Genomic DNA, 16592 nt, shown 5'->3' with positions numbered 1-16592 from the left:
CTCTTTTCTGTCTCTATATTTCGAAAGAAGAAGCTTTTTTTACTAGAGACTGTCGGGAAGCGCAGCCGGTGCGCAGGCGTCGCACAGTAAAGGCTCTTCTGCGCAAGCCCCAACTCTTGCAGGGACCGGGTCGACTACCGAGGCCACGCAGCCGCACCGGCAACTTTGAGAGCGAGGAGCGGGGCGGGGAGCCAGCGGCTCTCGGCGTGCTGGGGTGGGTGGAGAGTGGGTGGAGCGCGAGAGGGGAGTGACTTACGAGGCGGTTCGGGGGGGAGGGCCTGTGGGCGTGGCGCGCGGGCGCTGAGGCCCGCACCAGCGCAGGCGCAGAGGCGGCTGAGAGGGGCAGGCAAGGCCTAGCGACGCTTGGGGCCGAGGCCGTGGGCGAGTCGGGGCGAGCGCCAGCGGTGCGGGCCTCCGTCTCCCGAGGCGGCACTGGTGGTCCTGGACCCTCCTTCCCATTTCCTTTCCTTTGCCCCGTCTTCTCAGTGTGATTTTCTTGGTGAGTTATTTGAGAAGAAAAAGAAAGGACAGCTGTAGAAACCAGCCCGTACCCATCGCATGCCTTTTTCCCCTTCGTTTTCTTCCTCTTCTCGCTATTAGTTGTGATCTCCATTATGTGTCTGCGCTCATTTTCCTGCCGCTTCCTGCCGCTTTGTCCCAGGCACCTCAGAAATCCTGCAGGCCAGACCTGCCCCGCCACCTGTGTGAGTGCGCGCCCGCCTCCCGCCGTTCTTTTCATCCACCTGTCGCGCGCGTCCCGGTGTCTCCTTCCCGGGTCTGGCGCCTGCTGTGCCCCTTCGCCGCTCTGCCTGCTCCCGCGCTCGCCAGGCCCGATTCTCCGCCCTGTTCCCTTTTGGTCTCCAAAGGCCTGTGGACTTTGCGGTTTTTAATGAGCAGCCTAAATTAGAGCGGGGAGCCTTTTAAATATGGGCCCTTGGATTTGTGCCCAATTTTACGTGTCCGTTTTTGATAAAATACTTAGAGTAGCGGTTCTGTTCCGTTTTAGGCAGTTTGATCCTCCATGAATTTAAGCAGATACGACAGCTGACAGGAACTGAGTCCTTAAAAGACAGTTATCTTGAGTCTCTAAAAGGCAGTTATCTTGAGACCCTAAAAGACGTTTTGGTAATATGATTTGAGAGGGAAGATGGATGGTTCTGAACCAAGCTTCCGGAGGCCACTGTGCCCAAAGGGAATAAAGATAGAAGAGAGAAAACACCCATCTTGTTCTCTCTGTTGCCTGGAGGGATTAAAGCATCGGGATGGCTTGGTGAACTTTGGTCCTATTTACAGGGCTTTGCTGAATGTGTAAATCCTTATCCTGGTCGCTGGTTTTTTGGTTAGGTAAAAATAGGAGCCCTGGTGTCGCATTGGTTAGGCGCTTGGCTGGCAGTTTAAATCCATCAACCACTCCTTAGAAATCCTATAGAGCAGTTCTACTCTGTCCTGTAGGATCACAATGAGTCAAAATCCACTCCATGGCAACAGATTTAGTTTTTCTTTTTTCTAACGTAAAAATAAATGTGTTTTTTTCTTATACAGATGATCAAATTTTTATCCAGGCATTTAACAAACATTTTTTTAATTTTTTATTATTGTACTTTAGATGGTTCACAGAGCTAGTTTCTCATTAAACAATACACATACTGTTTTGTGACATTTGTTGTCAGCCCCACGATGTGTCAACATTCTCCCCTTCTGGACCTTGAGTTCCCCATTACCAGCTTTCCTGTCCCCTCCTGCCTTCTTATCCTTGCCCCTGGGCTGGTGTGCCCATTTAGTCTCATTTTGCTTCCTGGGCCTGTTTAATCTTTTGCTGAAGGGTGAACCTCAGGAATGACTTCAGTATTGAGTTAAAAGGGTGGCTGGGGGGCCATACTCTTGGGGTTTCTCCAGTCTCTGACCAGTAAGTCTTGTCTTTTTTTTGTGTGTATGTGAGTTAGAATTTTGTTCTACATTTTTCTCCAACTCTGTCCGGGACCCTCTATTGTGATCCCTGTTAGCGGTCCGTGGTGGTAGCTGGGCACCATCTAGTTGTGCTGGACTCAGTCTGGTGGAAGCTGTGGTAGTTGTGGTCCGTTTTAATCCTTATGCTGAGATTTGAAGGACTCAGGAGAACACCGTAGTCACGTGCATAGTCATTGGCCAAATCTTATACATTTTCTAACTAAAAGGAACACTTTGGGAATATTTATGTTTAACCAGTTCTGAAAGTGCTCTGAAAGGCAAGGCATGATTTCTCCAGTTCCTGAGCACCAATTGGCCTGTTGCTACTTATCTCGGCCATTTTTGCACAAAAGCAGCCATAGATGATACATAAATGAATGAACAAACAAATAAGTACGTAGTTGTGTTTCAAGGAAACCTTATTTACAAAAAAGGGTGGTGGGCTGAATTTGACCCTTTGGCTGTAGTTTGCGCAGACCCCTGGTATAAATGGTATGCATGTGTTGTACATACACAATTTAGGTTTCTTTGTTAAAATTAATTGCATGAATAAAATGGATATAAATAGGAGTATAAATAAGTCAACTGAATGGAAAATAAATCCTTGCTAAAGATGGTTTCTTTACAATATTTTTTTAACGTTAGAGAATTGGAAAGGGTACTCAAAATGTTACTTGAATTAAATCCTCCAGACCATTAGAGAATACCTAATAACAGAAGACTTACAACAGAAAAGGCTTAGTTAGCTTTGATACTAAGATAAAGGCAGAGATGAGTGGTGTACCTGTAAAATTATGCTTTTGGTTGTAAGATCCCTGTGATTACCATGTGGCACTCCCACTAGGGTGTGTGGTCCTTCCCACCCTCTCCATACCTATATTTCCTGGGAAGTAGGAGCAGACTGAAGGGCTGGTTGAGAGAATGTTTGGTCAGTAGTCAGAAGCAGCAGAGCTTCCCCTCCCCTTGATTAGTTTGTCATGTTATACTTGCATTTGTTCTTATTACTTATTGGAAAACCACTTGTTCCTGTAAAAAAAATGCAGCAATTTTTGAGATTAAAAAAAAAAAAAACTCAATATCGTAATAGCCTAAATTTACTCAGTCACTCTTCTGAGCAATTTAAAGAGATTGTGTTAATATAGAATGACAAGCATAATCATGGCATAGGCTGTTTAAGATGTTTATTGAGGCAGTTCTCGTAATGAAATAATTTTTGAAGTCTATGTGTTTTATTTTGAAAGAATATACTGACACACGTTTTAAATTAGTGTCAAATGCTAAATAATTTTGGCTAAATAGGGTTTCGAGGATTCCCCAGAAGATTTGAAAACTGTGATTTTGTAATGGAATTGAAAAATTTGTTTTGACCCATTTGGAAGTAAAAATGGACATTGGGTAGAGTATGATTTCAGTTGGTTACCATCTAGTGGTAAACTTAGGAAAACATCATCATTGTAAATACGTTGCTGAAAATTAGAAGGTATAACCAAAAATTTTGTGTAGAACTTTCTCTATAAAATGTATTTGAGAACACTAATAATACAGTGAAACCTGAGTACTTTATGGCCAAGAAGTACTGCTTTTGTTTTCTGACTCTTATGTGACTTCCATTTCATTCAAAATGCTTTTGTCCTTTGAAGAATTACCCACTCATGACCACGGTACTGACAAATTATTATATTAATTAATCAAAAAATCTAATACAATAGCTTTGAATTAAAGAAAAAACTGTATTTTAAGTAAAAACTCAAATTACTGATAAAAGCTATATGCTATTGGTATTATTCTATCTTCCTTGTCTTTTGGTTTTCTTAGAACTGATGTTAAGGTCTTAAAATTAGTTTATGGCAGACTGTTACAAAATGAAATTTAGTATGTAGCTAAAACTAGAATTCATCTTTATCTTTCTTTAAAAATTGTAGTATTGTATTATGACTCTTAAAAACAGCCTTCAGCTAGTTTTAGAAAGAGTTTTGTGGAAAAATAATGTTGATACAAAATTAATAAATTGAACCGTCATCATTTTCTACTTTCAAGTCATCTATATATTTTTTTACCCCAGTTTATTGTAAAAGGCAAATAAGATAAAATCTAAAAATGAAAGGGGGTAGAGAAGTGAAGACAAAGGAAACATGAGATTTGGTAAGGCAAAGTTGACATACATAATATTTGCCTTATAGTCTGCTGTCTTTAACGGAGTTGATATTAAGCATTTTAGCAACCAACAGAAAGTGGAAGACAAGGTTATTTAATAGACTTAGTGTCCATAAAAACAAACTAGTTACTCAGAAAATATGCATTTGTTACTGATACAGAAATCAGAAGGAAATTTATGCATTGGGAACTCAAAAAGTAAACACTCTATAATGTTATTAGCAAAAGCCTCCTGAATAGGAGTTTGATCAGGCTGTTTTATGCAGTGTCCTCAAAGCAGTTAGTGCTAAAGTACAGTACCAGAATACAGCTCAGTAAACGAAATTAGTGATATGGTTCAGGTGTACAAGTCTCTCTAGTCCTCGGTTTCCTCCAGGGAAAGGATTAGACTATGTATAACTAAACACTTCTTGATTCAGGGGTGAAAAACCACTGTTTTCTCTGAAAGTTTATAAGGAAACCAAACTATACGAAAATATGCCCAGCCTCATGTCTAGGTATTCTGGTTCAATTACATATTTTTGTAGTCCATTGTCTTTGAGTGACAATGATTAATATTAATGTATATTAATATGCTTATGTGCCAGCTACCTGTGTGTGGCAGATGCTTCCTTTGGACTTTTTGTAATAGTGATTATTACATACAAATTATATAGTGATTCAGATAGATGAGACAGCTTAAAATAACAATTCAGGTACTCATTTCATAGCCTTACTATACTGCTTTATTTCCTTTGATTATTAAGCATACAGTTAAAACTTTATAATTTCAGGTGCCATTGTAAAATAATTTATATTTGTTAGTATTAAGTTATATTGTCATTCTTACTACTTGATGACAGAAATTCATTCAGTACTGTGTAGTAAAATTCTATAAGACTAATGTTATTAGGTACCGTCGTGTGGGTTCCGACTTGTAGCAACCCTATGTACAACAGAATGAAACATTGCCTGGTCCTGCACCATCCTCACAATCGTTTGCTAGGCTTGAGCCCATTGTTGGAGACACTGTGTCAATCCATCTTGTCAAGGGACTTCCTATTTTTCACCGACCCTCTACTTTATCAAGCATGATGTCCTTCTCCCAGAACTGGTTCCTCCTGATAACATGTCCAATGTATGTGAGACAAAGTCTTGCCATTCTCACTTCTAAGGAGCATTCTGGCTGTTCTTCTCCTGAGACAGATTTGTTTGTTCTTCTGGCAGTCCATGGTATATTTGGTATTCTTTGCCAGTACCATAATTCAAAGGCATCAATTCTTCTTCAGTCTTCCTTATTCATTGTCCAGCTTTCGCATGCACTTGAGGTGACTGAAAACACCATGGCTTGGATCAGGCACACCTTAGTCCTTAAAGTGACGTCTTTGCTTTTTAACACTTTAAAGAGGTCTTTTGCAGCAGATTTGCCCAATACAATACATTGGATTTCTTGACTGCTGCTTCCATGGGTGTTGATCGTGGATCCAAGAAAAATGAAATCCTTGACAACTTCAATCTTTTCTCTGTTTATCATGATGTTGCTTATTGGTCCAGTTCTGAGAATTTTTGTTTTCTTTATGTTGAGGTGTAATCCATACTGAAGGCTGTGGTCTTTGATCTTCATCAGTAAGTGCTTCGAGTCCTCTTCACTTTCAACAAGCAAGGTTGTGTCATCTGCATATTGCAGGTTGTTAATAAGTCTTCCTCCAATCTGATGCTGTGTTCTTCTTCATATAGTCCAGCTTCTTGGATTATTAGCTCAGCATACGGATTGAATAAGTATAGTGAAAGGATACAACCCTGACACACACCCTTCCTGACTTTAAACCACGCAGTATCCCCTTGTTCTGTTTGAACAACTGCCTCTTGGTCTAAGTACAGGTTCCTCATGAATACAATTAAGTGTTCTGGAATTCCCATTCTTCACAATGTTATCCATAATTTGTTGCCATCCACACAGTTGAATGCCTTTGCATAGTCAATAAAACACAGGTAAACATCTTTCTGATATTCTCTGTTTTAACATGTATAAGACTTATACATGTTTAAAAAAGAAAAAGAGTCTTGTTCTTTTAATAATAGATTTGAGGAAACACGAAAAGAGTCAATTCATTATTTTTCTGTACTTTGAAAATTTCAGGTGGATTTTTGAATAACAGATGAGTTTATGTATGAAATGTTATGATTCTCTGCAGTTATGACTCATAGGAACTCATACAGGGTCTCTGTGAGTAAGAATCGACTGAATGGCAATGGGTTTGTTTTTTTTGTTTTTTTAATGCAGTTATGATTAACTTTAATTTTTTTCCATTACAGACTCCACTTTTTACAAGATCAACTGCCTCAGAATCAACAAACTACCAACTCTTCATCTCAGATTGGTTCCTGTGTGTCATATGTTTACCAGTCAGTGGGAGTTAAGCACAGCACATACATCCCGAAAAGCCAAATAAGGGAATGAATACCTTCTCTAGACAGTTCTAATTTTACTTGTAAGTTAAATTTGGTTAGATTAAAATGGTTTAAATGTTTAATTACAGACCACAGTTTAAGTAGCAGAGATCATCATAGTAGAAAATGATTGAAAGTTTTCAGAACATATTAAATATACTGTCTGATGTCTAATATAGCTTGGTTGCATAGTGGTTCTACCATAGGACATTTGACAAGCCCCACGACATGTCTGTAAAGCTACTTCTGTCAGTTTAAGTGAACCTTGCAGCTCTTATTAATTTGCACTTATAGCTAAAATTTTGACTTGTCTGGCATGCGTTTTCGTTTTGGTGGTGTATATTTCCAAAGAGAGGTACATGAATGGTATGGGGAATTGTAGAGCTTCCTTGGATGCCAGAATAATTTTTTCCTTTCATCGTTGGAAACATCTCTGAGTTTTTTGGCTAGTACTCTGCAGTCTGTGTGGAATTTGAGTCCCTCCACTGGTGATGTTTATAGAATAAGAAACAAAAGCCATAATCCCATGCACATGAGGTTAATGATATATAGCCATTGACGTAGTTTTTCTTAACTATTTGGTGTAATTTTATACCTTTAGCTTTCGCTCTTTTTAAGCTCTTCCATACAAAAAAATATGTAAGAATGACTCTTAATAGCATGTGTATAAAAGATATAGAAAGAAGATGTCATATCTTTGCCCCATTGCTTGAAAAATTACTTAAACATTTTATAAGCAAATGTTATTTTACTTTAGTTTTCTCTCATGAATTCTGTAAGAAATTTACGAGTAATACGAGTCAATCACATGTTTGAAAGAAATTGAATATAAAAAATATTGTTCAGCTTTGTGGATTATAATAGTACTTCAACCCCAAATAATCCTTATTTTTATGTGTTGTATACCAGTTTTCATTACAGTATTTCATAAAAGGAAAAGAAATACTAATTTGATTTAGTGTCTTTTTTAAAAAGAAGCTATGATACAGCATTTTATGAAAAATTTCTGTTTACAGTTATCAGTTTTTAAGGTTTGACTTTTCTTTAATGTCTTGAGATTTGAAAAGACTAAAAGGATAATATGCACTATATGGGAATTTGGGATGGAATACTTTTTTAGAATACAAATTTGGAAGATTTTAGAACAGTTTATGTACTCTAGGTATGGTTACATTCAATCTTGTCGGGATTTTAATAGTCTGTTGAAATTAGTAACCAATTTTTTTATTTGTTTTTATGTTTTGTAAAGGGCTAAAGCCAGTGGGCTTGGGCAGAAAAGTGAAAAGACAATGCTCTACTTTAACCGATGTCAGCATCTGAAACAAATAACACAGAGATGTTTTCCTAATATCCAAGTTAAAATGAATAAACACATACAGCTAATTCTTTCAAGAACATTTGCACTTGCAGAATTAAGGAAGTCATGGCACTCAAGCCACACTCTTGTCAAAGACAAAAATATTATCCTGATGGGACCTCCCGGTGCTGGGAAAACAACAGTAGGCAGAATAATAGGTCAGAAACTAGGCTGTCGTGCCATAGATGTAGATGATGATATCCTTGAAAAAACCTGGAATATGAGTGTGGCTGAAAAATTACAGGATGTTGGTAATGAGCAATTTTTAGAAGAGGAAGGAAAAGCTGTGTTAAACTTCTCTGCATCTGGGAGTGTGATTTCCCTTACTGGGTCCAATCCAATGCATGATGCTAGCATGTGGCATCTGAAGAAAAACGGAATAATTGTGTATTTGGATGTACCTCCAATGGATATAATTAATCGTCTCAAATCAATGAAGATAAATAGAATTGTAGGTCAGGATTTTGGAACACCTATGAAAGACTTACTTGCCTTCAGGAGACAGTATTATAAAAAGTGGTATGATACTCGTGTGTTTTGTGAAAGTGGGGCTTCTCCAGAGGAGGTAGCTGACAAAGTGCTTAATGCAGTGAAAAGATACCAAGATGTGGATTCAGAAACATTCATTTCAACAAGACACATTTGGCCTAAAGACTGTAAACAGAAGAATTCAACAAAATTCTTTAGCGAAGCTGTGATTGAAGGGTTAGCTTCAGACGGTGGACTCTTTGTTCCTGAGAAGGAGTTTCCAAAATTAAGCTCTGGGGAGTGGAAAGGCCTGGTAGGAGCAACCTATATAGAAAGAGCACAAATACTATTGGAAAGGTGTATACACCCTGCCGACATACCTGCTGCCAGATTAGGAGAAATGATTGAAACTGCTTATGGGAAAAACTTCGCCTGCTCCAAAATTGCCCCTGTCAGGCACCTTTCAGGCAACCAGTTCATCCTGGAGTTGTTTCATGGACCAACAGGATCATTTAAAGATTTGTCTTTACAGCTTATGCCTCATCTCTTTGCACACTGTATTCCACCAAATTGCAATTATATGGTGCTTGTAGCTACTTCAGGAGACACAGGGAGTGCAGTCTTAAACGGTTTTAGTCATCTTAGTAACAACGATAAGAAAAGAATAGCTGTGGTCACGTTTTTTCCTGAGAATGGAGTAAGTGATTTTCAAAAGGCACAAATAATTGGCAGTCAGAAAGAAAATGGATGGGCAGTGGGCGTCAAGTCAGATTTTGACTTTTGTCAGACAGCTGTAAAAAGAATTTTTAAAGATTCTGATTTTACTGGCTTTCTTACTGTTGAATATGGAACAATCTTAAGTTCAGCTAATTCTATTAACTGGGGCCGACTACTTCCCCAGGTAATTTATCATGCTTCCGCATATCTTGATCTTGTTAACCAGGGATTTATTTCTTTTGGAAGCCCAGTAGATGTCTGTATTCCCACAGGAAACTTTGGTAACATATTAGCAGCAGTGTATGCCAAAATGATGGGAATCCCTATTCGAAAATTTATTTGTGCTTCTAATCAGAACCATGTTTTGACTGATTTTATAAAAACAGGACATTATGATCTAAGGGAAAGGAAATTAGTGCAGACCTTTTCACCAGCAATAGATATTCTCAAATCCTCAAACCTGGAACGACATTTACACTTGATAGCTAATAAAGATGGACAATTAATAACAAAACTATTCAGTCAGTTAGAAGATCAGCATCACTTCCAGATAGAAAAGATTCTAGTTGAGAAGCTTCAGCAGGATTTTGTAGCTGACTGGTGCTCTGAGGAGGACTGCCTAGCAGCTATTAGCTCCACCTATAATGCGTCAGGGTATATCTTGGACCCCCACACCGCTGTTGCAAAAGTGGTTGCAGATAGAATGCAAGATAAAACTTGCCCAGTGATTGTCTCATCTACAGCTCATTATTCAAAGTTTGCACCTGCTATCATGCAGGCTTTAAAGATTAAAGAAATCAACCAGACTTCATCAAGCCAGCTTTATTTACTGAGTTCATACAGTGCATTACCTCCACCGCATGGGGCTTTATTAGAGAGAGCAAAACAGCAAGAGAAGATGGAGCATCAGGTCTGTACAGCTGATATGGATGTCCTGAAGAGTCAGATGGAAAGACTAATACAAAATCAGTTCATAGGAACGTTTTCTGAGTAAAAAAAAATTTTTTTTTCCTGATGAAAAGCATGCAGTAATAAATATCTCAAAATTTGGAGTACAATAACATTTTGTTTTCTTAAGTTATATATATATATCTTTTATCATTTTGAATTTCAATAGCCTAATCTCTAGAACTGAGCATTGTACCTGCACATACTCCTTGGAATCTTAAATAGAAGTGACAAAATGTCGCAGAGTGCATGGACCCTTGTGCTGTTGTGCTTAGCAGTTACAAGGGATATATCAGTTTCTTCTCCCTCACCCTTGCTTTTAAGTGGACCAAATGTCTAGTATCTATTAATGATTTAGAAATTAAAATATTTAAGCACAGTTGTTAAATACTGTATCTGTAACCATATATTAGTTCTCCGTTGACTAGAAAGTTAATTTACCACTCAGAATGGCTAACTTTTATGGAGGAAGCTCATCTGTTAAGATTAGAGCTAGTGTTTCTAACCCTCCTCAAGCTCCGTTTTGGACTTCTGTTAATTACGTGTATCCTAAAACCCCATTGCCGTCGAGTCGATTTTGACTCATAGCGACCCTATAGGACAGAGTAGAACTGCCCCATAGGATTTCCAGGGAGCGGCTAGTGGATTCAAACTGCTGACCTTTTGGTTAGCAGGTGTAGCTCTCAATCACTGCACCATAAGGGTTCCATGTGTATCCTATATGGTCCAAATTAGATAAATGCTCTGTCCTTAACTTCTCTTTGGATGTTTATAACTAGTGTGAAGAGGTTTGAAAATCAAGACACATAATTTAAATCCAGGATGTAATAATCAGTAGCAGCCCTGGTGGCCGCAGTGGCTAAGTGGTCAGCTGCCAACCAAAAGGTCAGTGATTCAAACCCACCGGCTCCACAAGAGAAAGATGTGGCAGTCTGCTTCCTTATAGGTTTCAGCCTTGGAAACCCTGGGGAGCAGTTCTACTCTGTCCTATAGGGTTGCTATGTCTATAGCGTTGTATTTATAAAATGAGAAATTGTTATCAATTTTCAAGCTGGTTATAATTTCTAGCTTTCACTTTCTTTAAAATTATTTGGAATTGCCTTAGCGGCAACAGATTTTTAATAATCAATAGAACTGTTTCATAGTAGATACAAAAAATTACTTAGCTTATTCCAAGAGGAAAATTTTCCAAAATTAAAAATATTTGAATAGTCTTAATAGAAGTATATTTGTAGTTACAGACAATAGTTTTCCTATATTATTTGGAGTCCATTCCCATATAAGTTGTCTGTTGTCTGTCTTGTCAATGAACATTGTCTTTTTGACAACTAAAATCACACAGAACAACAGATGTATATGTTTCATTTTTATTCCTTTGTAATAGTAATGCATTTTAATCATGATTTTAATGTGAATTTACTGAATGTTTTATTTTTGAATGAAAGATTGTCATTGAAAGGAACGTAAGTGTAATGGACTACTCTCAACCACAAGATGGCATTCCTAACATAGTTTGTCCTTGCTGATAGCGTTCTTCATTTTCTGAGAGAACTAACTACTTCAAGAAATACATTAGAAGTTGTAATCAGCGGTGCCCCTGGGGTTGGTGTCACCCTTAGTAATGTTTCTTCTACTAATTTTACTCATAAATCGTAATTCCTGTATATCATTCCTTCTTTTCCCTTAATCAGTACTTCATTCTCAAAAAAGTTATTGATACAGATTCACAAGTACTAATTACCACAGTACTGTAGCTAAAACACCAAGAAATTCGACCAAGTTAGTAACTATAAAAACGCCAGCAGCAAAAAAAAACAACAGTGCGTGCTTGTGGCCAGAGCAGACAAAACCACGTGATTTGAAACATCACTGTAATTGGGTAATAATGACAGCTCTGACCAGAGCAGCTTAAACTCATTGCCATGGAGTTGATTCTGACTCAGCGATCCTAAAAGACAGAGTAGAACTGCCCCATAGGGTTTCCAAGGAGTGGCTGCTGGATTCGAACTGCGTACTTTTTGGTTAGTAGCCAAGCTCTTAACCACCGCACCATGAGGGCTCTACAGTGCATTAGAATGTTCAAAAATAAATTTACATAGAGTTCTAGCCTTGTAGTTATATTAATACATGTAAGTCTGGCTTATGAAGAGTGTTTTTGTTATAACTACAGGGATTTTTTTATAAAAAATAAAATTCTGCTGAAACACTGTACAAAAATTTTGTAGATGGTTGTTTTGGTGTTACCCCCTCTGACAGTGCCGCCTGGTGTGGTCTGCACCCCGCACACCCCCTTAGCGATGCCACTGATTGTAATCATAAATTTTTTTTAATAGCTTAATAGGCAGGAGCAATTTGTTTAAAATTGAACCAAAACCCAATTATATGTTGACAAATGTGTGGCTTGGCTTCCAAAAAATCTGTTGCTGTCTAGTGGATTCCAACTCATAGGACAGAGTAGAACTGCCCCATAGAGTTTCCAGGGAGCACCTCGTGGATTCGAACTGCTGACCTTTTGGTTAGCAGCCATAGCACTTAACCCCTATGCCACCAGGGCTTCTAAAAAGTAAGCTTTAAAACCAAAAATTGAAAACCAGAAGCAGTTATAAGAAAACAATGGCAGATTCAAAGTTCTCTACTTATCCATGTATGTCTGTGTTATTGCATCGTTTACTCCAAGGATGTTTGTTTCAATAGATGATATATTTAGAGAATGTATCTAAATGTTCACCGTATGCATCAGAATGCACTATTTTTCTAAAAGTGGGAGGGACAGTATTGAAAAAAAAAAAGATGGTTTCTGCCCTCAAGAACTGTAGTTAAGGAAAGAACACATGAAAACTAAATCATGTATGACAAAAGAGTTATGGTAAGGTAGTGTGTAAGTGAAAATGAGGGCGACCGCCAATTGCTGTAAGATGTAAAAGGAAAGGATTACTGTGGGACAGCTGGAAAAGGTTTCAAAGAGGTAGAACTTAAGGGGAGTCTTGAAGGATGGGCAGATTTTCTGGGTGTAAAGGGGAAATAGATTCTAGGCAAAAAGACAAGGGAAACAGATAAGATGAAAGGCCCAAGAGCATTTATCTGTAAATGCCCAAGAGCATTTATCTGTAAATGCCCACTTGGCAATTATTTGTAGATAGTTTGTTCTTTCACTGTCCAAAACAGAGATTTCATGTCTTCCTCAGTTTTTCTGAAAACCAACTCTGACCCTTCACTCTCAGCTAATGACCTTGCCTCGTTCAAGAGGAACAAGCTATCAAATATGACCTACCTCAGCTTCCAATCACAGATGTCTAAATCTACTGCAATGGTTTCTATCCTTTCCTCTTCCCTTTGGTTGAATTGGGTAGGAGCCCCCCTCCCCCCCCTTTCAAAGGCTAATCTCTCCAGGTGTGCTTTGGGTGCTGTTCCCTTCAGTGCACTCAGATAACTTGCTTCATGAGTTACCTTCTCTCCTGATTTTTGAACTCCTCCCTTTAATGCCTCTTTCTTCCAGTGGCATTTAGATGCTCTTTTTTTGTGTCTTAAAAAGCATAAGAGCAAAACAAAGATCTTTCTGAACATCCACATTTCCCCCATCTACTCTTTTATCTCTTCACAATTAAGGTGAAAAGGTTTCAATTAAGGTCTTAAAAGAGTGCTCTACATATACTGTCTCTACTTTCTTATCTCTCACTTTCTCCAGAGTGTATAAAATGTATGTACACTTTAAGGATGAATAATAAAATAAATAGCTGTGTACTTAAATCATAGTAGAACATCACTTGCCCCTTTGATGCGCACTGTGGCTCCTCTTTGATTATACTTCCTTCTTTCTCCCTATCTAAATTCTGTGTTAATCACTCCCTTGTTTGCATTTATAGTTTTGCATTGCTTAGTTTTGCCTCTTTGAATCTTATATAAATGGAATGATAATGTAGGTATTCTTCCATGACCTATTTCTTTTGCTCAAAAATTCTAAGATTCATCCATGCAGATGAGAGAATCCACAGTTATTGATTTTTATCACCCTGTAGTATTCTGTTGCATGAATACCACAACCTATCCATTTATCGGGTTGGTGGACATTTGGATTGTCTCATTTTTATCTGTTCTTATACCCAATAGATACGCTGTTTGTTAAAATTTGTGTTCAAAGTCAGTGAATATGAACTTCCAAATATTTGTGATTCTTCCTAACGACTTGCAAAAATAGTTTTCATATCCTAGAATTATTAAGTAAAAATGTATGTTGTATTTATACAAAATCACCAATTTTCAAGCTTTGGTTATAATTTCTAGTTTCCACTATCTTTGAAATTATTTACTGTATTAAATATAGTGAGTGAGTAAGATTTTCGAGAAAAAAGAAACTGGGGGATTTTTAATTATGTATTAATGGAAATTGTAAAATATGTTCCCATCAAAATAGAGTTTAGAAGGCAAATTCGTTTTGTATGAGTTTTTTTGTTATGTTGATAACCATTCACTTTCAAAAACCATTGATGGCAAATATTGCTTCAATCCATTACATCTGATTCACTTACATTTAATAATTGAAACTACTTGATATTAGTAAAAATATAAAGTAGCTATTTTCTTGTGAATCTCAAACCCATGGAGATGTAACTATATTGTTTTTGTCCCCATTCGGGAACCTGAATAAAATCCACCTATGAAAGAGTTATTTGTGTGGGCCCCATCTGTGCGTTCCAGCCACTAAAATCATTTGTTTCATCTCTCTGAAACTTTTACTTTAAGAGCAAGTAGGCTCTTTCAGAAAATAAAGAACAAATAAGCTCCTCTGATTGGAAAAAAAGAGAGCCAAGAAAGTTGCCAATGTTGTTGAAAAAGGGCACAGCAAAGACAAGAAACGAATCAGGGTAATTGATGTATACTGATGCATGCCAATACTCCGATCAATTGTGAGAATTTTGATCAGAGTCTTACATCAGAAAGTTGGATTTGCTTAATACAGAAGGATGCTCTGGTCAATTTAGTTGTTTTCCTTTTTAAATAGAGAACTTGATCTCCTTGAGTTTCTTCATCTGATTAGTAATAGTTGTTTTGAGAAGTTACGACATTGAAGTTTCAATGTGGCATTACTTTTTAGCTTATAATCATACCCTATATTAAGATTTTAAAAAACGCATAGGACAGAGTAGAACTGCCCCGTGGGGTTTCCAAGGAGCCGCTCGTGGTTTCTAACTGCTGACCTTTCAGTTAGCAGCCCAACACTTAACCACTGAGCCACCGGAGCACCATTAAGATTTTAGTGGCCTGTAAGATTTTTTTTTTTTTAGAGTTGCCAATGGCAGGTAAGTTTCATTTATAAATATTAGGGGCGTTTATGTTTTTAAATTAATCTACAATGGATTCTCTTTAATAAACAGATTCTCATAGTTGGTGAATGAATACTAAAATGAATCCATTTAGTACCATCTAATAGGTTTTTAATACCATCTAATAGATTTAATGGTATTGTGAGCTTTTTTAAAAGCAGATGCTATATTACAGTTCTCTTGAAATGGAAACTTTGAGGTAGATACTCCAGAGCCCATAAGAAATGCTGAAATAAGAAAAAAGCCTCCAGGAACTATTTTGAATAATTAGAAGTAAAGATGTTTTCTAAACAACAAAATGCCTTCTTGGAGTTCTTTAATTAAAGTGCAAATAACATGTTTATTTAAATCAGCGTGCATAGTAGTTTTATTTCAGATTAAACTAGGCTTACTTGGATTCATGAAGACATTAAAATTTGGTTTATAACTATATGCCCACCAGTAGGCATTCTTTTGAAGCCATATGAAACATTGTTTCAGGTAAATTGGTTGTATACGTCTTGGGTTTGCTATCCATGTTACAGTATTTCATTTAAAATTAGAGATTGCTATGTTTTTAAAATGTTTGTTTTGTGTAATTTATAGCATCCATTATCCCATGTTCTCATTGAATAGATGGTATTTTGGAAAAAAACTTCTTGTATGAGATTTAAAGTTTTTACTATTAGTTCTTAGAGGAAATAACTTGAATATGCTCATTTGTTACCTAAAGATCTACTACTTGGTAAAATAAAATGGAGAATCATCTAGTAGGACATGAAATTGATATAAAGTCTTAAAAAATTTTAATTGCTAAGGACATCTTTTTTTCCTTTGTCACTTTCAAAATTGGGTTGACTTTTTCATCTTGTCTGTTAGTTCCATTCTCTTTAACATTGATTGTAATTATCAAACATTTTTGTTAAACATTCCTAAACTGCATAATATTAAAAAAAAATAGGGTTCACAGAATTAGAGAAGAATTGCGGAAACCGAGGGGTAAATAAACTGGTCTTGGGCTCAGAGGTAGAGGTGGGTGGGAGAGTGAAATTAGCTGGAAGTCTTTGATCTCCGTAGGCAATTGGGGTGTAAGTGCTGATATACTAGCGCTTTGAAATAGGGGAATTCGTCTTTGAATTTCCACTGTAGCAAATAAAATGTAGTGATTACAAAATGTTTATTAACAGATTTTACACCTTACCCTAATTTGATCTTTTCTGGACTGTTGATCTCCTTGTTCTTCAGTTTCTCTATGTGTAAATGGATAATAT

At 37.3% G+C, this 16592-nt stretch overlaps 1 protein-coding gene across 1 annotated transcript; it reads left to right on the top strand.

Annotated features, from left to right (window-relative positions):
- The first annotated feature begins 408 nt into the window (after positions 1–408).
- On the top strand, positions 409–14683 carry THNSL1 (threonine synthase like 1). The gene is made up of 3 exons (XM_049881811.1): positions 409–499; positions 6397–6572; positions 7781–14683. The coding sequence occupies exon 3, from the start codon at positions 7821–7823 to the stop codon at positions 10065–10067; it is 2247 nt and encodes a 748-aa protein (XP_049737768.1). The 5' UTR covers positions 409–499; positions 6397–6572; positions 7781–7820; the 3' UTR covers positions 10068–14683.
- The last annotated feature ends 1909 nt before the right edge of the window (positions 14684–16592 follow it).

Source organism: Elephas maximus, chromosome 4 (assembly GCF_024166365.1).
Source record: "Elephas maximus indicus isolate mEleMax1 chromosome 4, mEleMax1 primary haplotype, whole genome shotgun sequence".
Taxonomy (NCBI): domain Eukaryota; kingdom Metazoa; phylum Chordata; class Mammalia; order Proboscidea; family Elephantidae; genus Elephas; species Elephas maximus.
Note: the sequence above shows the minus strand (reverse complement) of the source record. Positions and strands in the feature narration are given on the sequence as shown.

What these genes read in the sequence shown, in the direction of transcription:
- THNSL1 (XM_049881811.1), top strand. Translation starts at nt 7,821, where the DNA reads ATGCTCTACTTTAACCGATGTCAGCATCTGAAACAAATAACACAGAGA.